Source organism: Paralichthys olivaceus, chromosome 3 (genome assembly GCF_024713975.1).
Source record: "Paralichthys olivaceus isolate ysfri-2021 chromosome 3, ASM2471397v2, whole genome shotgun sequence".
Taxonomy (NCBI): domain Eukaryota; kingdom Metazoa; phylum Chordata; class Actinopteri; order Pleuronectiformes; family Paralichthyidae; genus Paralichthys; species Paralichthys olivaceus.
In genome coordinates, this window is record NC_091095.1 from 676,283 (window position 1) to 697,500 (window position 21,218).

The 21,218-nt window shown below is 48.5% G+C and overlaps 1 protein-coding gene across 7 annotated transcripts in view; it reads left to right on the top strand.

Moving 5' to 3' along the window:
- The first annotated feature begins 328 nt into the window (after positions 1 to 328).
- Positions 329 to 21,218, top strand: part of frem1b (Fras1 related extracellular matrix 1b) — a 27,326-nt gene continuing 6,436 nt past the window's right edge. Inside the window, exons 1-26 of one of the 7 annotated variants that reach the window (XM_069520120.1) lie at positions 336 to 468; positions 555 to 599; positions 2,267 to 2,397; positions 2,568 to 2,688; positions 3,906 to 4,239; positions 4,324 to 4,418; positions 4,773 to 5,032; positions 5,494 to 5,693; positions 6,151 to 6,474; positions 6,618 to 6,726; positions 6,797 to 6,928; positions 10,671 to 11,015; positions 11,199 to 11,341; positions 11,431 to 11,627; positions 11,709 to 11,799; positions 11,921 to 12,088; positions 12,170 to 12,378; positions 12,515 to 12,608; positions 12,690 to 12,942; positions 13,200 to 13,394; positions 16,449 to 16,637; positions 16,780 to 16,976; positions 17,093 to 17,318; positions 17,759 to 17,903; positions 20,078 to 20,219; positions 20,509 to 20,713. In XM_069520120.1, coding sequence (XP_069376221.1) covers positions 4,021 to 4,239; positions 4,324 to 4,418; positions 4,773 to 5,032; positions 5,494 to 5,693; positions 6,151 to 6,474; positions 6,618 to 6,726; positions 6,797 to 6,928; positions 10,671 to 11,015; positions 11,199 to 11,341; positions 11,431 to 11,627; positions 11,709 to 11,799; positions 11,921 to 12,088; positions 12,170 to 12,378; positions 12,515 to 12,608; positions 12,690 to 12,942; positions 13,200 to 13,394; positions 16,449 to 16,637; positions 16,780 to 16,976; positions 17,093 to 17,318; positions 17,759 to 17,903; positions 20,078 to 20,219; positions 20,509 to 20,713 — 4,138 coding nt within the window. In that variant the 5' untranslated portion in view covers positions 336 to 468; positions 555 to 599; positions 2,267 to 2,397; positions 2,568 to 2,688; positions 3,906 to 4,020. Of the gene's footprint in view, positions 600 to 2,266; positions 2,398 to 2,567; positions 2,702 to 3,905; positions 4,240 to 4,323; positions 4,419 to 4,772; positions 5,033 to 5,493; positions 5,694 to 6,150; positions 6,475 to 6,617; positions 6,727 to 6,796; positions 6,929 to 10,670; positions 11,016 to 11,198; positions 11,342 to 11,430; positions 11,628 to 11,708; positions 11,800 to 11,920; positions 12,089 to 12,169; positions 12,379 to 12,514; positions 12,609 to 12,689; positions 12,943 to 13,199; positions 13,395 to 16,448; positions 16,638 to 16,779; positions 16,977 to 17,092; positions 17,319 to 17,758; positions 17,904 to 20,077; positions 20,220 to 20,508; positions 20,714 to 21,218 lie in introns of all 7 variants that reach the window. The other 6 variants (XM_069520142.1, XM_069520113.1, XM_069520117.1 and 3 more) reach the window with 6 other exon arrangements.

The window sequence follows — 21,218 nt, forward strand, 5'->3', positions numbered from 1 at the left end:
TCATCCTGGTGGAGTTTGATCCAGTGTGTGTGAACAGCTGATTGTTGGGTCCACATGCATGTGTCATGTGTTCATGTGTACATGTGTCATGTTGTCAGGACACGGCAGAGCCTTTAAATCACATGTTCAGGTGTTTGATGAAGAAAAGACCAGGAACAAGGACAAGGTTGATCTGTGTTGGAGAGAGAGAGAGAGAGAGAGAGAGAGAGAGAGAGAGAGAGAGAGAGAGAGAGAGAGAGAGAGAGAGAGTGAAGGCTGGGGCTGTAAAAATAAAAGTCCTGGAATCCTCACAGCACATTTCCTGTCTGCTCTCTCTCTCTCTCTCTCTCTCTCTCTCTCTCTCTTTGTGGTTTTGGTTTAGGACTCAACCGGTGGAGGGATCTCGCTCGCCCTTTGTTCTCCCCATCTCACAGTGTACCCCCCCCCTCTCTCTCTGTGTTGTTGGATGCCAGACGTCTCGGGGTGACGGTGAGCTGTTGAATGGGGGGTGGTGGCAAACGGTGAGTGTGAAGTGTTATGTGTGACAGCATTCCTCTTCCTCTGAGTGTGCACAGAAGGTGAAGAAGACGGAGACGAACACAAGCTCCCAACAACTGGAGGTAGGTGCCAACTTCACAACACACACACACACACACTTGGTTGTTGCTCTCGTGCCGACACACACCTCCAACAGGCCCGGAACAGAGACCGAACACAGAGTGGAGGAAAATGAAGGGATTCCTCCTTTTCATTCCCTCCTTCTTCTGTCTTCAGCTTCTTTCTTGTTTCAAACACTCGCTTGTAGCACGCTCCTTCGTGGAAGTGTGTCTCCTCAGTTTTACAGGCGGTGGATGTGATTAGAGCAGCAGGAGTTCAGTGGAAACTTTCTGTGCAGCAACAACACAGAGCTGCTGCAAACCTGCATCTCAACTCTGCAACACAAAGACACAGGAACTGACACATGAGCTCACAGACAAACTCACAGTGAAACTTCCAGACAGATGAACAGACACACGTCAAACACCAACGCGTGGAGGAGCAGTGTTGAGTTCAGATGCAGGTCTGCAGCTGCACGTCAAACCTGAACAGATCCACAAACTTATTTCATGTACAGACACACAAACTCACACACAAACAACTTCACTTTTGTTTGAACACAAACTTGCGTACAAGGATCAGCTTCCTTAGAATTGAGATTAACAGAGTAATAAAGCTGCAGATACACAGAGGAACTTGTGTACAAATAGATAAACTCACACACTGACACTAATCTTAGAACTAACACTTGAGTGAGCGAGCGACGTGTTGATGAAGTTTCTACATGTGACGGACGTGAAGAACACAAACATCTCAGGGTGAAGAAGACGACTGTACACGCAGAAGACGAGGACGTCAACTTGGAAAGACAGTTTATAATTAACCAACCAATCAACTTGTACATGTGCACAGAGTCTGTATCAAGGCCCCGCCCACACAACCAATCCTCAGTGTCAGCTGTCAATCATGACGATTAACTGATCAAACCAAACTGACGAGAAACACGTGAACAAACATCAGAGATGAGAACGAGCTGCAACGACAGAAACATCTTTACAAACATTTACTTAACGTCTGCTGTGATTTTTAGTTTGGTTCATGTCCCATCTGCTAACACGGAGGAGGAGGTTAATGATCTATACTGCAGCCAGACACCAGGGGGCGATGGAGAGGATTTGGCTTCAGTTTTGGGAGTTGACATGTCGGCCATCTTTATTTACAGTCGGTGGCCTCATGTTTCTTCTGCTTCTGCAGAAACGAGTTGCTAACCTCTGCATGTAGCTAATGCTAATGCTAATGCTAGTTCAGTTGTAAAGACCAGATAACGGCTGGACTCACATCAGCTGTGTCTGAATTCAGGGGCCTCCTCCTCAGGAGGCTGCGTTTAAAGAGTCTCATTTTGCTTCGTCCTCTGTGTCCTCTGAAGATTGTCTCTGACTCTTCTCCTGTCTCAACACTGGGAGGCTTTAGGGACACGTCTCGTCCACAGAGTATTTGTGACTGTTAGTGTCTTTGCATTGAGTTTGCATGTAATCAAACTTGATGTGAACCGTTACGGTTGCATTAGCATCAGCAGCTGTGTGGTTGTCATGTGTTTTGGTGATCGGTTGTCGTATCTTGTGCTGTTTGATAAACGTGAAGGAAACAGTAAAGACAGTTTGACGCCTGTGGACGAGGACACGGTCACCAGCTGAAGATCTGAGACTCTGAGTGGGTCTGAGTCTGAACCTAATTATCCTGCTTCGTTCAGGACTGTGTTTCCCATTCAGCCGCAGTGAGTCACTTCCAGCCAACGCAGCAGCTGCTGCATCATTCAACAGAAGTCTCCGTCCGAGCTCGTCCAACATTCAGTCGTCTCTGCAGAGACGTCAGGACGTCCAGGTGAGATTAAATTCCTTCCTCTGAGAGACGCAGGGAAATCTGTTTCATTTCTCTTCTGTTTTAAGATCCATCGAGAAAGTAAACTGTTGTTTCACGTGAACACAGTGAGTGAGTCCTCAGAACTACATTGAATTACTCCACATGCACGAAGGTGAACTTTGAATTATCAGTTTCGTCCCAGGATCATTTGTTGACTGGAGGTGGTCCCTCGAGCAGTGTGAGGAAAGACAACCTGTTCTCCAGGCGTCTCCAGCGTCTCCTGGGTCGGACCAGGTTGGACCTCCTGCTCAGGTCAGTGTCTGTGGTGAGTTTCAAACACCATCGTCCTCCTCGTGTCTCAAACCTGCACTGAGACAAACTTCTCAATCAAGTCAAACCGTTGTGTAACTTTCTGTAACAGCACAATAGAAGTCCTCCGTGTTCTCACTGAGCGTCACCGTGAGGTCACACTCTCAGTTTGAAGAAGTCTCTGCTAACGAAGCGTCGCTCATCTGGTCGGATGAGAAGTGACACGCCGGCTCCAGCTGGTGCCCTGCTTTGATCCAGAAAACACCTCCCCTCCCCCGCGCCGCCCGTCCCACGCCACCTCCACCACCTCCGCTGGGTCACGCAGATTAACCTCTTGTTTCCCGCTGCGGCCTTTGGTTTGAAGTGAAATGGAGGGTGAAAGCGTTTTCCGGCCAGGAGTGTGCTGTGGCGTCAGTCAGCTGCATGCTGGGAGTTTGGAGGATGTAGAGGAGTTGTGTTGCTGGCTTTGTCGCATGGACTCAGAGCGGAGGAAGACAATCTGAGTTTCAGGCTGTAAATCGTAGTTAAAGCGGATCAGGATCTGTTTGTATTTATGATTCAATTCATTAGATTCAGGTTTCAGATGAGAAGATTCTGAGTTGGAAGTTCAAATGTTCTGAGCAGCTTGACTGGATTTCAGTTTTAAAGACTATAGGAGATTAGAATTATCTTAAAGCTTCATTAATGTTATTTAACGATGTTTCCAGCTCTGTGGAGCTTCTGTCTGAGACAGATGTTTCCTCAGGAGGAGGTGGACACGGAACTAAGCCAACATTTGACCTTGAATTCATTTCTTTTCAAATAGTTCTCAGTCGCAGATTTAATCAGAAAACTCGAGCCTGGATTTTTACTGGAACCTTTTTAGAAAATTGTTTAGTTCTATTGTTGGTTTTCGTTTGGCAGATATTTCCTCCAGGCGGTGGAGACCAAACACAGAGTCAACAGCCACTGATTTCAACTTTCATGAAATTCCAGCTAATTAGTGAGGAAAGGTAAAATGTTGGTAAAACCAGTGACTTATCTTCCAGTTAAGTTACATTTGTTAGATTAAATCTTTAGTTAGGGCGGACCGACCCCTGACCCCTGTTTCCCCTGCTCGTGTGTGATCATTCGTCAGTGGCGTCATGATGAACACGGCCACGTGTCGGAACATTTAGCTTCCACACACAAACAGTTTCAGATGAAGTGTTGTTATTAACCAGGTTGATTCAACTCTGCAGGTGGAAGTGACTCGGACAGAGGATGTGACCTGAGGCCGACTGAGTCCTCTCGTTTCCGTCACAACAACCTTTCTGACCTGAACCTGTGAAACCAGAATCCCTCGCCCGTCCTGACATGGCTGCCCTCGGCGGGTTGTTGCGGCTGCTGGCGGTGACGTCCTTCTGCAGCGGGAGTTTGGTTGTGGTAAACTCGGGCGTGGAGGTCGCCAGGGGTCGCTCTGTGTTCGTCACAGAGAAAGAGCTGAAGATCAGCGTGGATCCGAGCGCAGACTGTAAGATGGAGGTGGTGATGAACGAACCCGTCACTCAGAGAGTCGGCAGGCTGACGCCACAGGTGAGGATGATGTCTGTGGTGAGCTCTGGTACAAACAGAACCGGCACACGTCAGTGTTCTGAGGGTTTCATCTGTTGTCTGCAGGTGTTCGACTGCAGCTTCATGGAGGACGAGGTCAAATACGTCCACAACGGGAGTCCACTGCTGGACGAGGACACGGTGATGCTCCGAGTCTACAGGTTAGAATCAGTAGGAGCATTAATGCAGAATAGTATTAGTGCCACGCATGTAACATTTAAACACATAATTAATAAATCATTGATTAAAGAACAGACGCCGTGTGGACGAGCCGTAAACAACAACACTGATCTTTACACAGTTTAGACGTCATGTCCCGCCTCCTGCTGCTCTACAGGCTCCGCCCCTCACCTGAACGTCCCCACATGTTCCTGTTGTTGTGAACTTAATGATTTAAATCAAAAAAATTAAAATAAGTAATTTAGCTACTTCCAGTGGAGTTTGGAGAACTCAAAACTCCTGTGTGTGTGTGTGTGTGTGTGTGTGTGTGTGTGTGTGTGTGTGTGTGTGTGTAGGTTCACGTCTTCAGACACGCTGGTGGAGACACTGGTCCTGCCGGTGCGGGTGCTGGACTCGGGTTCTGCTGTGGTGGAGCTGGGCATCGTCCCTCTGGTGGTTCCTCAGTTCTACGCTTTGTCCAACAGCATCGACGGCTCCGTGCTCCGCATCAGGACCACCGCCGACCTCGTCTGCACCGTCAGGCTGACGACCACCGACACCAACGTCCCCGCTCTGGGTCAGCTGGTGAGGGAGGAGGACGCCACCCTGAGGAAAGGTACGACACACGTGGACACATCACGTAGCCATGGCGACAGCGCTGATGAAGATCTCTCCTATAACCAAACTTAACCAACCAGATGTTTTATTCTAAACATTATTCATTATTCTATAATTTAACAAAATGATGGCCTAACATCAGAAATGAACACTCGTCAAATCTAATAATAATAATTATAAACAAACTTTATTTACTTCATGCAGAACTTGACATTTACAACAATTAAAAACTAAATGAAAAAGTGAGAAACCTGCTGACGAGATGAGATTCAACAATATTAAATGTTTTTAAATAGAAATAGAAAAATGTGATCAATTGTAAAATCACAATGAAAATAAAACAATCGATAATTAAATTGTAAAAAAAAGTTTTTCTCAACATTTTGAAGGTAAGATAAGATGCGGTTGTTTGTGTCAGAGCTCTACACTTGTTTTAATCATCTGTTGACTCGTGTTCAGGCAGAGAGACGGCGGCGCTCTGTCCTGGAAACAAACCCTGTCGCCATGACACCAAGGAGGTTCGATTCCTGAAAACCAGCTGCCACGACTTCCTGAGCTCCGGGCTGAAGTACCAGCACCTCAGTCCTCCATCGCCAGAGATCGACTACATCCCCATCAGGGTGGAGCTGAGGGAGCAGAGCACACGGGCCCTGCTGGAGGTACGAGACCCGTCCAGGACCTGGAGGAAATACAGTGATTCAGAGACACTGGTATATTCCTGTGGCTCCAGTGTAGGAAACAGAGCGTTGGAGGAAAATAACTTTTGGAGAAGAGACGTAATAAAGAGCTTTAGTTGATAAAGTACGTTTCTGTCGAAGTTGGAAGTGGATGTGTTAGTTCACCTCAGACGTTTAGAAGTTTATTGGCAGTCGGAGGGTGACGTCCCACTTCATGTTCATTTCTCAGTTTTGTGCATGTGGTGTTTAAAATGTTAAAATGCTCTTGTTAGCTCAGGTGTCATCTCCAACACATCGGAGTGTTTCTGTCTCCATCACGATCAGCAGCAGAAGTCGAGGCAGCATGTGTTGATTTCTTTGAGATGTTAAATGTTCACGTGAGATGTAGAAAAGAAAGAAGAGGTGTTTATCTTTCGTCTTCACTTTGCTCCGCTCCCAGTCGGAGGCGGTGTGGTTGCCAGTTTTGATCCACGGTGCGATGCAGAACCAGCCGCCCCAGGCCGGCTTCATGGCCTCCTTCATCCTGGAGGTGGACCAGTTCATCCTCACCCCGCTCACCACCGCCGCCCTGGACGCCAAAGACCACGAGACGCCACAGGAGAGGTTGGTTTTCAACGTGACCGTCCCGCCCCTCGAGGGCTACGTCACCCACCTGGATGACCACACCAAGCCTGTCGGGTCTTTCACCTGGCTGGACCTCCACGAGATGAAGGTGGGCTACCAGCCGCCCAACAGCAGCCAATCACATCGCAGGAACTACGAGGTACTGGAGGGTGATGATGATCGAATGAAGTTCGATGAACATCTTCTGGTCAATGAACAGCAAAACATCTTTATATGTCAATATTCTCCATCTGTGATCAAAAATACATTCCAGACATTAACTGCCCCTGAACCTTCTGTTAGGTGGAGTTCCAGGTTATAGACGGCTCCTATATGACCAGCCCACCCATCATGGTGCACATCTCCATCAGGGCGTCTGAAACCAACGCACCCAGAGTCTCCTGGAACATGGGTGAGCACCAGATCCTGAGGTTGTTGAGTTGAAGTCGACAGATCAGACTGATTCGTTTTGTTGATCTCAGGTCTGGATCTGTTGGAGGGTCAGTCTCGACCAATCACCTGGGAGGAGCTGCAGATCGTCGACAACGACAACATCGATGGTGTCCACCTGGTGGCGGTGGATGGTCCCCTGCACGGCCGTCTCAGTGTCAGAGGTGAGAGGTCAGAGGTCATGGGGTCACCAGACTTTGTCCAGATACAAATCACAGCTTCTAATGAATCAACATTTTGAAATCCCCAAAACGTCTCGATGGAATTTCTTCATATGTTCAAACGTTCAGTTGGTTGATCGCATTAGATCAGAGGGTCAGAGGTCAGAGGTCAGAGGGCGCTGTGGCTGTTTGCCCTGTGAACACATTGTCTGAAGAACGCCTCAAGAGCATCTTGTCAGATTTGGTGAAAATGTTCACTGAGACTCACAGATGAACTGAGGAGCTTCCAGAGGTCAAAGGTCACAGTGACCTCACATGAGTGTGGTTTAAAGAATGTGTGTGAAACAGGTGGACGGTGATTCTAGTTTCCCTCACACACACACACACACGTGCTGGTTGAAGAACACAATGAGAACGTTGGTTAACATGTCATTCACGTGTCATGGTCTCATCACCGTAAGAAGAACCAGGCTTCAAACCTCGGCCCTTTAATCCTGTGCTGGTATTCCGACACGCACACCGCCCTGGGAATTCCCAGAGAACGTCATCTGGCCTTTTCCGCCCTTTTTCCTCCATGTGTCGCCCGTCCGTCAGGGACTGTGGTGTGGCTGGGGAAGCATATGTCTAGTGGCCCTGCATGTGTTTCCTAATCAGGTGTAAAATGGGGCCGTGGCCACTTGGTTGGCCAGGGGCCGTGGCGGCGCAGAGGCTGCTGCTGCCTCGCTCTCCGTCCACGTCTGTCCCTTCCAGCCCAGCGCATAGGGAGACGGCCTCTTTGTCTCAAACGGGGAGCGGGAGCGAGCAGATTGGAGAGACTTATGCTATTTCATGCCACCGTGCACAAGGAGCAGATGCACTGTCCCCAAACAGGTTTTCATGCTACCAGCTCTGAGGGGGGGGGGGGTGCAGGGGCCCTGAGGGGTTCAGGCGGAGAGTTAACCTTTCATGGCTCCTTCAGACGTTTAGAAACAGGACACTGTGTTTTCTGCCGACTCGTTTCATCTAATCTGTGGCTCACTGAGCAGGTTGACTTCTTTTCAACAGCTGTTTGAGTTTTTTAACATTGAAAATATGAAAAATAAGAGAAAATGTGTCCTGATGCAAATTCAGATGAAATAAAACATATTAAAAAAAGACAAACTTTCCTTCAACTCTCACTTGTGAGGTAACGAGACAAATAAAAGGCCTTTAACCAATTTGAACAATTTTAAATTTCTATCACAACAAAAAGAACAAGAGACAAGAAATTATAACTGGATAAAGAAAAGGAAAGAATTAAAGTAAGAGAAACAACAAGCTGATTTTTAACCTGATGGATTTTTAACAAGCTGTAAATGAGTCTGAATGAGTCTGTGTGTGTTCACAGTCATTTTTCTTCTGCATCTCAAACCTGAGACTCTTTCTGCTGCAGAAACAAATAACGACAAACACCGAACACCTGACGGCTGTTCTCTTCTTGGCTCGTTTCACTTTTTAGATATTTCATTATTCCTCTACTGGTGGATTCTTGGAAGAAGGAAACATAATTTTATATATTTATAATTTTATTTTCTCCTCGTCTACTTCACCTCATCTTCAGTTATGATGGAGTGTCAGTAATTTAAATCATTATTGTCTTAAAAAGTCTAAAAGTTTTTGAGGCCTTTGTAAAGTTTGAAAAGTTAAATGTTTTTAAGTTCGACCATGAACCTAAAACTAAAGAATATCGAGTGATGAAGCATCTGTCAGATAATAAATGAATCAGCTGATTGTTTGTCTCTGTTTAACAGCAAAGTGTTTGAGTTGATGTTTGTTGAAACTTGTTACCCATCAGGCAGGTTTCCACCCTCCTCTTCCTCCTCTTCCTCCTCCTCCTCGGTTCAGACTCCGTTCATCTGCTGCTCACGTTCAGAAGCAGGAAGCCAACAAAAGTTTGGCGCCGCTCTGCACGCGTGTTGTGCGTGCGGCCTGTAGGAGGCAGTTAGTGGATCCTCCGGTGGAGTTGTGTCTCCGGGGAGGAGGACGCTGCTGACCCTCGGTGCTGCGACTCCAGGGCGGTGACGCTGAAGCGTGGGGGGACAGTCACTGCAGGCTCTGTCCAACGCCTTCAGCCAAATGGATGGCTGCCTGTCCCGCCACACACTCCCTGTCTGAAACACACACACACACACACACACACACACACACACACACACACACACACACACACACAGTCGTTTTTTCCTTTATGGGCCTGTTGCCCAACGCCACCTTTGGGCCCAATTACCAAGTTGTTTCCATCACTTGGACCAGTAGCCGGTTCCCCTCGGTAAAGTTACTAATGAGGTTCGGGCTCGCGACCGCTCGTCTCTCAATCTGTCTGCTGACCTTGCCCTTCTGTCTCTCTGGCAAACGCAGGGAGACAGGAAGCCCCCCATCCTGGCAACGGGACGGCCACCGGGAAGGACGCCACGTTTTGCCCCACCGGTGTTCACAGCACAAACCCCAGCCAGCGCCTCGCCGCGCCTTCAGGCGCTAAGAGAAACTTGTTATTTCCAAGTGACAATGGGAGAAAAAAGCAGCTCATGTGTCGGGGACGGTAATTGAATCAAAGTGTGAAGTTTTGGCTGGAAACCGGAGGCGTCCGCTGACAACAACACATGTCCGCCAGTAGGCCGCCAGTCATGTGACGCTCCGCTGTGAACGTTGTTGTATGGTGTGAGGGAGGCCAGCCAGCAGAGAGCTGACAGATGGACGTGGCCTATATTTCATTTATGTAGGACACACAAGTTCCTCATTTTTAGTCCAACTCTTCACTCTGACATCGAGATAAGATAAAATCTGACTTTCACAATAAAAGTTGTCAATAAAATGAATAATTTTCCGCTAAGCTACAGCTAAAGATTCAAAGAACTGCATCTACTCTATATTTATTTATTTGTCCAAATCTTTCTTATCATACATTTGACCTCATGAAAAGCAAAGATATATTTTAGTTCTTTATTCCACTGACATGGTTGAAGTCAATATTAATTGATGAGGATATTTTTTCAATTTTAATAAATATTGATATCCCAAAAATCTGCAAAATGTTCTGATGCAGAATTATTGTATTTATGTAGTTAAATCTGGATATCGTGACGTGGTCGCCTCAGTTCCACTGAAGAAGCAGTAAATAATATTATAAAACCTGATTTCACTTACATTTGAAGTCGTTACCACATCACATTGATTTATTGCTTTTATAATTGTGACCTTCTTCGTAAAGAGCATTGGGATGATGTATATTATGATGTGGTGGTTACGATTTACACTTATGTATCTTGAATATTGAATAATTATAATTCTACGATGTGAAGTTGATTCTTGTTCAGATTTCGTCTCAGTGTCGCTCCTGTTTCAACACTCTGTGTCTGGCAGATGAACTCGTGTGATGTCAGGAAAGTTGAAAGCTCTAATTGTTCTGATGATCACGGATGTTGGTGATCACCCGACATCCTGACGATCTTCTCATGTTCCGCTCATGAGAACAAAAACCACAAACACGCGTGTTCCTGGATGTGTTAGAATATTCAGCTGGTCGTGGGCGGGGCGCCTCACAGACATATGCAAATATGTCAGAGAGGTTTTTAACACGTAATTAATCCTTTGTGGATCGTTTGGACGATTTAATTCATTATTATAAGAACAGAACTGATTATTGAGATTTAACTGCTGATTAATCTACAAATCGCCCAAAACAAGATCTGCATTTCCTGTTTCAGTTCACCTGCGTCCTGTGTTTCAGGCAGGAAGGCGTTCATGTTCCGGGTGCAGGACCTTAGGGAGGGCGTGGTCGTCTACCATCACTCTGACAGCGACACCACGCGGGATCACGTCGTCTTCCGCATCAGCGATGGCCGTCACAGCATCCGACACAAGTTCCCCATCAACATCCTGCCCAAGGACGACTCACCGCCGTTCCTCATCAACAACGTGGCGGTGGAGGTGCAGGAGGGCGGCGCCCTGAGGCTGGAGGAGGTGATGCTGTTGGCCTCCGACCTGGACTCCAGCGACGACTACATCCTCTACCAGGTGGTCTCCTCCCCCCAGGCGGGGCAGCTGGTCCGGAAGACGTCCGCCCAAGAGGCAGGTGAGGGCGGAGCGAAAACACCAACACACACCGTCAACACCAAGAACAGTTATCTATGTGTGGGTGGAGGGAGGTCAAAGGTCACGAGTTCACTCAAGAGTAAAAACGAATCAGAGCTCGATCACAAGTTGACGTACGTTCACAAACACTTGTCTTCATCGCGCTGCGTCACTTCCTGTGCAGGAGTTCCCGTGGACAGTTTCCTGCAGCGAGACCTGCTGCAGGGTCAGATCTACTACCTGCACTCTGGAGACGAGCTGTTCGAGGACGCCTTCGACTTCACGCTGTCCGACAGCCACCAGCCGCCCAACCTCTCGCAGACATATGTGAGTCAGACAGAAGAAACACGTGAGAATAAAAGACGCTGTCCTCCCAGCAGCACACAGAAGGTTTTTATTTCTCGCCGTGTTTCCAGACGGTGGTGCTCCATGTTTTCCCGGTGAAGGACCAGCTCCCGGTGGAGGCGTCCGGCAGCGTTCGCTCTCTGACGGTGAAGGAGACGGAGGTGGTTTACATCACTCAGTCCCACCTCCACTTCACAGACAGAGAACATCCAGACACCGACCTGACCTACACCGTCACGCAGCCCTGCTTCAGTCCACTGCATCCTGGGTAAAGACGGGCAGGAAGCCTCCGGATGTAAAACGTCTCTTCAGGCTCATGGAGAAGTTTTCATTCTCCTTTTTGTTTCAGGCTGATGGACGCAGGACGTCTGTTCTACACAGACACCGCCAACGCCATGAGGAGGGACCACATGGTGCCCGTGTTAAAGTCCTTCACACAGGTTCACAGCACACGCGTGTTACTGCATCCTGACCCTGACACACACACACACACACACACACGTTATTGTATCCTGAAAAATAAAAGTGCTGCTTCAACCCCCCCCCCCCCCGTTCTCCCAGCATGCAGTGAACCACATGAAAGTGGCCTTCATGCCTCCTGTGGAGGACATCGGCCCGGCGCCGCTCTTCGTCCAGTTCGTCTTCTCCGTCAGCGACCACCAGGGCGGCACCATCTCCGGCCTCCTCTTCAACATCACCGTCACCCCCGTGGACGACCAGGCACCAGAGGTCAGAGGTCACACTCCATGTACGGTACACGATGAAGTTAGTGTGAAGATCCAGATTCTGACCCCTGCTGTGGATCTGCAGGCCTTCACCAACCTGCTGCGGGTGGAGGAGGGCGGGGAAGCCTTTTTGACCGAGGAACACCTCCTGGTCCGGGATCGAGACAGCGGCGAGGAGGCGCTGAGGGCGGAGCTCCAGAGGACGGCTCGCCACGGCCGACTGGAGCTGCAGGGACGAACGCTGCTGCAGGGAGACGAGTTCACTCTGCACGACCTGAGAGGACTTCGACTCAGGTGAGGGACACTGTGTGAACGTCTGTCCTCCTGAGGACCTGCTGATGATGTATATTGATCTATACATCGATTGTGTCCGTCCACACGTCAGGAGTTTATTCGTCTGTAACTAAACTAAAAGTTTGATTTGCTGCAGGTACATCCACGATGACTCTGAGACCACCGAGGACGAGGTGGGTCTGAAGGTGACGGACGGTCTGAACTCGGCTCACGTGGTTTTACCGATACAGGTGAGTTGACCTGCGGCAGGAACGCAGAATAAATCTATAGAGTCGACGTGACGACAGTGACGACCCCCCCACCGTCCTTAGGTCCTGCCGATGAACGACGAGCCTCCACAGCTGGGAGGAGGACTGCGGGGGGAGCTGAGCTGTGAGGAGGGGGGGCGGGTCCAGGTGACGCTGGACTACCTGTCGGCGACGGACCGGGACAGCGACGACTCCAGACTGACCTACATGTTGGCACGGACTCCAGGTCGAGGCGAGCTGCAGAGAGCTGGACTGACTGTGGACAAGTTCTCCCAGCAGGACCTGCTGCAGGGACACATCTACTACGTCCACACAGGTGACCACGCCTCACATGACCACGCCTCACATGACCACGCCTCACATGACCCTGTGTCACATGACCCTGTGTCACATGACCCTGTGTCACATGACCCTGTGTCACATGACCACGCCTCACATGACCCTGTGTCACATGACCCTGTGTCACATGACCACGCCTCACATGACCCTGCGTCACATGACCACGCCTCACATGACCCTGTGACTTTGCTGTTAAATGATATCCAGCTTTAATAACAGTTGTGTTGTGTTCAGGAGGAGAAATCGGACCTGAGCCGGTGTTCGATACCGTCACCCTCATCATCTCAGACGGCGAGGCTGGAGGGACAGAAGGCTGTTGCCACGGGGACGCCCCACCCCCACCTGTCCCCCTCCATGGCACGCTTCCCGTGTACGACCTCAACATCACCGTCCTCCCCGTCAACAACAAAGTCCCCGCCATCACTCTGGGTGAGACGTCTCTCTAACAGCTGTTCTTAACAAACTGTCTCTTTCCTTCCTGTGACCTCGTGACCTCATGACCTCATGACCTCATGACCTCATGACCTTCTTCACCTCTAAGAGAAATGTGTGGTTGACGGTGGATCTGAGGAAGTGAAGCGTCAGCTGTGTTTACATGAGCGTTCAAAGCTTCAACTCTTTCCTGTTATTTGACGTGAAGTTCAGCCGTGCAGCCTCGAGACGGTCCCGTCGTCTTATGAGATGTGTGGTGTGTGTGTGTGTGTGTGTGTGTGTGTGTGTGTGTGTGTGTGTGTCTTTGTTTACACACTGCAAATAATGTGTCGTAACTCCTTTCGGTGGAACCTTCGATGCTCGGTGGTGGAAGGACACATTTGTGTGCTGCACTTGGAGGAGCCTTGAAGAGTCTAGTCCCACCTCTGGGACGTCTTTCGTCTCCAAATGCAGCTTCTGAAAGGACGCGGCCCTCGACTGAGACAAAGCTCACGAAGGCGTCGCCTCCGTAGAGCGGGTGGACCACGAGGCCGAGCTGGAATTAAACAGTTTGCTCTTTGAAGGATTTATGTATTTTCTTAGACTTTTTGAGCGGTCCTCACTTTGTGACCCACGTTTAATGGTCAGAGGCTCACACTTGGTTTAGGGGTCAGAATTAGAATGAGGTATTTGTCTGTGTCAATGAGTGTCCTCACTAGTATAGAGAGACGTGTGTGTGTTGATGCCAACACCTCCAGGTCTTCACTGCTGACAATCCTCTTAATGCAGCAGAGCAGCTCTGACCCCAACGACACGCTGTCACCTATCAGTCCAACACACACTGCAGGGGGGGGCACACACACACACACACACACACACACACACACACACACACACACACACACACACACACACACACACTCTCCTGGGGTGGGAGATAGTTCTCGCTGGAGTCGGAGCCAAGAAGAGGGATTGAAGGAGCTCTGTGGTTATCAATGGAGAACAGTGACCACTGGGACACACTGGCATGACTGAGGTGTGTGTGTGTGTGTGTGTCTTTGTTTACACACTGTAAATAATCGGTGGTAACTTCTTTTGTCTGCTCCTACGTTAAAATCATTTTTGTTTTTCTTTAGAAAATGTCAAACTGATTATTTCAGGACCGACATCATCCAATGAACATGTTGTGTTATAGATATTATATATTTCAAACAACTTATCGTCATCAACACAAGAGAGAAGATCCTGTTGATTTGAGGCCTCATCCGTCATCATGTTGTTTTTCTGTGCAGATGAAACATTAGATTTAATTTTTTGATAAAAATATTTGCAGCAGTTGATTTTATTGAAAACACTGAAATATTCTCGCTGTAGCGTTTGTGTCATTAGATGAAATGGATGAAAGTTGATTTTTAAGTCTCTTAAAATAGAACAAAATAATAACCCGACATTTTAATAAATTATGTGATCTTGATTTTAAGACAGAGGCATTTTGGATCAAACATTTACGTTTAAGCACCAAAAGTTTAAGTGATTCTACAAAATGGCCCATTTCAGAAAAAAAACATATTTTATTATAAAAATTATTGCTTGAATTATTTTAATTTATCTCATCAGAATCTATTTGTTTATTTGATTTAACGTGAATCTGCAAAGTTCAATAAGTGTAGTTTTATTGTTTCAGGGAAATTAGTTTAAATAAAGTTTGTACAAACACAGTTTGTGTGTGTTAGTGTGTGTGTGTCTTTGTTTGTTTGTGTGTGTGTGTGTGTGTGTGTGTGTGTGTGTTGGCAGTGATGTGTTTTAAGTGAAATCTGTCCATTGTTTGCTGGGAGCCTATTGGGTGAGATAATCGTGTCCCCGTGTGTGTGTGGACATTGGACAATGAATGTCTTTAGAAAATAAAAGAGAAAAGAAGTGCTTCCCTCGGTCACAATAGTCGACGTGTTCCTGCCGCCTGGCTCGCCGGATTACTGCGGCACTACCAGGATAACTCTCTAATCCTGCAGGCACACCTCGCCATTCATTCAACGCCGGCTCCGCCAAACAGAGCCGGGTTTGGTGGTTGTGTGTGTGTGTGTATGTGTGTGTGTGTGTGTGTGTGGGGGGGGTCTTGGTGTAATTAATTAGCAGTGAATAAAGACGCAGAGTATAAGAGCATTAACGCAGAGAAACAAGAGGAATCCTGCTTCATCTTGTTTCTTATTTTCGCAGGACGCTGGTTTATCAGCAGGATCCAGGACTGTCAGCACAATGTATATATACACAACTCTATATATTTATACATAAACATGTCAGACGTGTTGACTAATTAACAGGATGGGGCCTATTCATTATCAGCTGAGAGAGACGGAGGGACGGACAGACAGTGGGACAGATGTGTAGGTTGAGCGGATGAAGAGAAACTAGAAGACATTCACTGAGTTTGAAAAGACGCCTGATTGACTCGTGTCCACCGTGATATTGATGGGACCTTTTCCAAAGTTTTGTTTTCTCGTTATTAAAACATTGAATTCAAAAAGACGTCCAATGAACGAAGGAACACGAAAACAAACTCACCTGCTGGAAGGTGAAAAGTTTAGATTTAACTGGTCGATCACAAGCTCCTTCAGGACGACTCCTCAGGGCTGCACCCTATCAAGGACTCGTTCTACACAGTTGTGGCCTTGGTGGAAGAAGAAGTCCACGAAGGCCGAGCTGAACCGTGGCGTCGGGTCTACGAAGGATTTCCAGTTACTGAAAATCTTTGTTCACCAACTCTGCTTTTTTCATACTGCAGCTCGGTGGCCAGACAATTCGCTCGTTAGCTTCTTGGGATAATTCGTAGTAGGAGTAGGATCCACCTATTGGATCAAAAGTGGAAGGACACATTTAAAGGACACATTTGAAGGACACATTTGAAGGACACATTTAAAGGACACATTTGAAGGACACATTTGAAGGACACATTTGAAACGGGACAGTCGAGCTGCTGAGACTCAACATGTTTTTCTCTTCAGGCAAAATAAACTTAATGAAGCTGCAGCTTGTGAATTGTCCTCATGTTGCTGAGCAGCTTGTGTCTTGTCCCAGGTGAGTCCCTGTTGGTGGTGGACGAGGGCTCCTCAGCATGTCTGTGTGGGGGGGTCCTGGGGGCTTCAGACCCCGACAGCCCCCGGGACCAGCTGACCTTTCACCTGGAGACCCCGCCTCTGCACGGCTTCCTGGAGAACACGCTGCCAACGCCCGGATCTGAGAAGAGCAATGCAGGAGTCCGAGTGGGTCAGTGTGTCCGTCTGTGTTTGTGAGGACATTTGTCTGTTTAACATCTGGATTGAAGTTGTGAGGGTTCAGAGTTCGAGGCTCGAGGTTCGTGTCCTCACAGGAATAGAAACGTGTGTTTGAGAGGTTGTTTGTTTCCCAGAATCCTTCAGTCTCGTCCATCTGACTGCTGGCTTCATCAACTACGTCCAATCTGAACACAAAGGGGCGGAGCCAACTGTCGACCAACTGTCCATTAGTGTGAGTGATGGCTTGCATCGCTCCGCCCACGTCCCCTTCTACATCATCATCAATCCGACCAATGATGAGACGCCTTCTCTGCTGCTCGCCAACTTCACCGTACGTACACTGCAGATTCACAGGTCTGAGAAGATCAAGGTTTTCTGGTGTGTAATACTCATTACGCCCTCCTGGGGGCGCCACACAATCATACGGTTCCTGTGTTCCTCCTGCAGGTGAAGGAGGGCGGGATCAGGGAGCTGACTCCGTCCATACTGGACGGTTTGGACCTGGACGCCCCTCCGGACCTCCTCAGCTTCACCGTGGTGCAGCCGCCGGTTCACGGGCGCCTGATCAACGGAATCTACGGTGCCGAGATGAGCCGCTACAAAGAGATGGGGGCCGGCCTCCTGCAGAGGACCCTCCCCGTCACCTCCTTCACCCTGCAGGAGCTGCGACAAGGTGAGGAGCCGACAACCTGACTTCACTTCACTGAACTCAACTCAACTTTATTTCTGAGAGTTCACATGTTCACGCAGAGTTCGTCTCTGACTCGTTCACGGGAAATCGACAGTTTCATCCTGCTGACGAACACTTCGTTCACGTTGTCGGAGAGAATCACCGAAAATGATGATTATGTTTGTTTAGTCGCTAAAGAACCGAACACGTCTCAATATTTCACCGACACATCAACAGACTTTTCATTTTCAGGGAGGAAGCAACTGGTTTAAACATAAATAGATATTATTCATCTCTCTCCTCCTCTACTCCTCTACTCCTCTACTCCTCTACTCCTCTCCTCCTCTCCTCCTCTCCTCTTCCACTCAATGCCAAATATCTTTGCCCTCACTTTCACCTGCCTCTTCATCATCACCCTCCTCCTCCTCCTCCTCCCTCCACAGGCATGAAGATCATGTACATGCACGATGACACAGAAACCCTGGAGGACGCCGTGGCTCTGCAGCTGACAGATGGCGTCCACACAGTCCAGGGGACGGCTCAGGTCACTGTGCTGCCGGTCAACGACGAGAAACCACGACTGCTCAAGTACACACACACACACACACACACACACACACACACACACACACACACACACACACACACACACACACACACACACACACACTCACACACACACATACACACACATACACACACGCTCACACACACACGCTCACACACACACACATGCACACACACACACATACACACACGTGCACACACACACACACACACACGCTCACACACACACACACACACACACACACACACACACACACACACACACACTCACACACACACATACACACACATACACACACGCTCACACACACACGCTCACACACACACACATGCACACACACACACATACACACACGTGCACACACACACACACACACACATTTGTTCACATACTAATTGAAAATAATAAAAACAAAGACGACTCCATGGTGAAGTTTCTTCTTCTTCAGATTCTCATCACACCGACTCTGAGTTATAACTAATCAAAATAAATCTGATGAGCGTAATTATCTCCGATACAAGTGCTGCCATCTTGTGGTGATGACGGCATTCGGAGTCTGCGCAGTAGTGATTGTAGAGTGGAGGCGTGGTATCAAGGACCAATCAGGAGTCAGTGTCAGCTGTCAATCATTACGTCTCCGCCTGTTTTTCTATCATCAAATAATCTAAAGAAACTCTTGAACGAACATCGGAGAGAAGAACGACTGAAACATCTTCGACTCTCTGGTGTTGATCTTTGTTACCACATTCATATAATCTGTTCCTGTTGGGCAACTTCTACAAAGTAAAAGCACAACGCTCATATTGTTGCTGTTGCGTTTATGTCATGCTCAATTTCAGAGCTTTTATTTTGACAGGTCGTGACTGGGTCTCTGAAACTCTGAAGCATCAACACAGGACAAGAGAACACAACTTCACAGACACACAACTTTACTATATAATATAATACAATAACAAGAGAACACAACTTCACAGACACACACGTTTCCAACAGGGACTGAGCTGCTTTAATATCGTCATTCAAACTGCTGCTGTGGAGTCAACATGAGCCGGAGGGGGGAGGGGGATGGGGATGGGGGAGGAGGGATGGTGGTGACCTGGTGTTAACAGAGGACAACCCCCCCCCCCCCCCCCCCCGTTCATTTGAACGAGTGATTGGGTTTTTGCATCCTTCACTGGGTTCCTCATGCCGTCCCATCATCACCCCCCCACCACCACCACCTCCACACTGTCCCCAGATCAGTTGTCGGCGTGCGTGGGTGCGTTGGCCGAGCTGGTACTGTAAAGGCCGCCGGGGCGGAAGTAACGCAGAGACTTGGCAGATGCCGGCCTCCTTGTTTTTGCGTTCCTGCAGGACGGACGTGGCAGCTTCTGTCCTGCGTGGATTTTAGTTCCGAGTGAAGAAGCAGCCAGACGGTTTCTGATGTTCAGCCGCCCCCCCCCCCCCTCCCGTCCCAACACCACGTCCACCACCACAGATCTCCCATGATCCCTCCTGGAAAAACCTGCTCTCACTCAAGTTTTCAACTTCTGCTGCAGCTGCAGGTTGTGTTTGGAAAATCAAACGGTTCCTCTTGTTCAGAACTCATTTAAAGGATGGTTTGATTCTGTCCTTTTGATTTGATCTCTGTCCATCGAGTGTCTGAAGAAAAGGCTCCGCCCTCTACCTGGACAGGTGGACATCAAACACAGATGAAAGTGAACACTGGACTCAGATGGACGATATGACAGCTCCCATAGTGATAGTGATTGTCCCCCTGGTTGTCTCCTCCATGTTAGCAAATGGGACCAAACTAAAAACTCAAAGTAGACGTTAAATAAATGTTTAAAGATGTTTCTGTCGTTTCCGCTCGTCCTCATCTCTCTGATTGTTCAAGTGTCTCTGATCAGTTTGGTTCATTTATTATATAAAAACAGAGACGTCATGATTGACAGCTGGAACTGACTCAGGATTGGTCAAGCGTGGGTATGGGCGGGACTTCGATACCACGGCTTCACTCCAAATGGCATCATCACCACAAGATGGCAGCGTTTGTATCTGAGATATTTTGGCTTCATTTTCCTCCCGAGTGGAGACGTGTTGTCCGTCTTTATTTACTTCGACAAACGTGAATACTTGTCTAAAGCTTGTCCCCTTGTCCTAAATGTACTGTGAATATATTTTAATCACAGTTTCTTCTTCGTTGGTGTCCCAGGAATTCTGGGTTGGAGGTGGACTCTGGCGAGCGTAGGGTGATTTCAAGTGTAGCTCTGGAGGCCGAGGACATGGACACGCCCCTGAACCAGGTGTACTTCTACATCAACGCTGCACCGCGGTTTGGAACACTGCAGCTCAAGGTGTGTGTGTGTGTGTGTGTGTGTGTGTGTGTGTGTGTGTGTGTGTGTGTGTGTGTGTGTGTGTGTGTGTGTGTGTGGAGGATGAAGGTTTAAGACGTCTTTATGTTAAAAGACGAAAGAACTGTCTGCGTTGCTAAGCTACGTCTCACAGACTCAAACTGTTTGTAATAAACCTGCAGCTTCGTCTTCTTCATGCTGACGTTCACCAAGTGTCTGACCTGAGGTCAGTTTAAAGTGTGTTAGCTCAGGACTCACCCGGCGTCTGTGTCGGTTCTGTGTCGCTCTGCAGACGGGGTCGGGTTGGACCGAGCTGTCGGCCGCTCAGAACTTCACTCAGGACGACGTGGAGCTGAACCGTCTGTGGTACCAACACAACAGCCGCGCCAACGCCGCCGCCTTCAAAGGTCACGACAGCTTCCGCTTCACCCTCAGCGACCTGGAGAACGAGTCTCCTGCTCAGAGCTTCTTCATCTCCGTCCAAACTGTGCACAAAGGTCAGAGGTCAGGCGTGGGGGGCGGGGTCAAACTCAAAATGAATGAATCATAGAGACTGTGGAGCCGAATGCTGAAATGTTAATGTGGAGGTAATGAAGTTTACCATGTTCCTTCATCCTCGCTGAGCACGTTAGTGAGGAAACTAAAGTTAAACTGATTCAAAAGTTAATTCCTGAAACATCTGACGTCAGCTGCTTTTAAAACGAAGCAGAGGAGGAAGAGGAGCATGAAGAGGAGGAGGAGGAGGAGGAGGTGCTCGGATTATAAAAAGACTGAAGTTACAATGTTCTTCACATGACAACAACAGTGACGTCCTGGCACACAAACAAATGTCCGTGTTTACACCTTCACACACCTCCGCCCGGCTTCATTCATTATTGAGGCCCCCCCCCCTCCAGCTTTGCCAGTCGGGTGAACACGGTGCTGCGAGGCCTCGGCCCTTCTGGCTCCGGGCCCTCTGATCCTGGAGGAGCGGAGGTGAGAAACGGCCGACCTCCTCAGCCA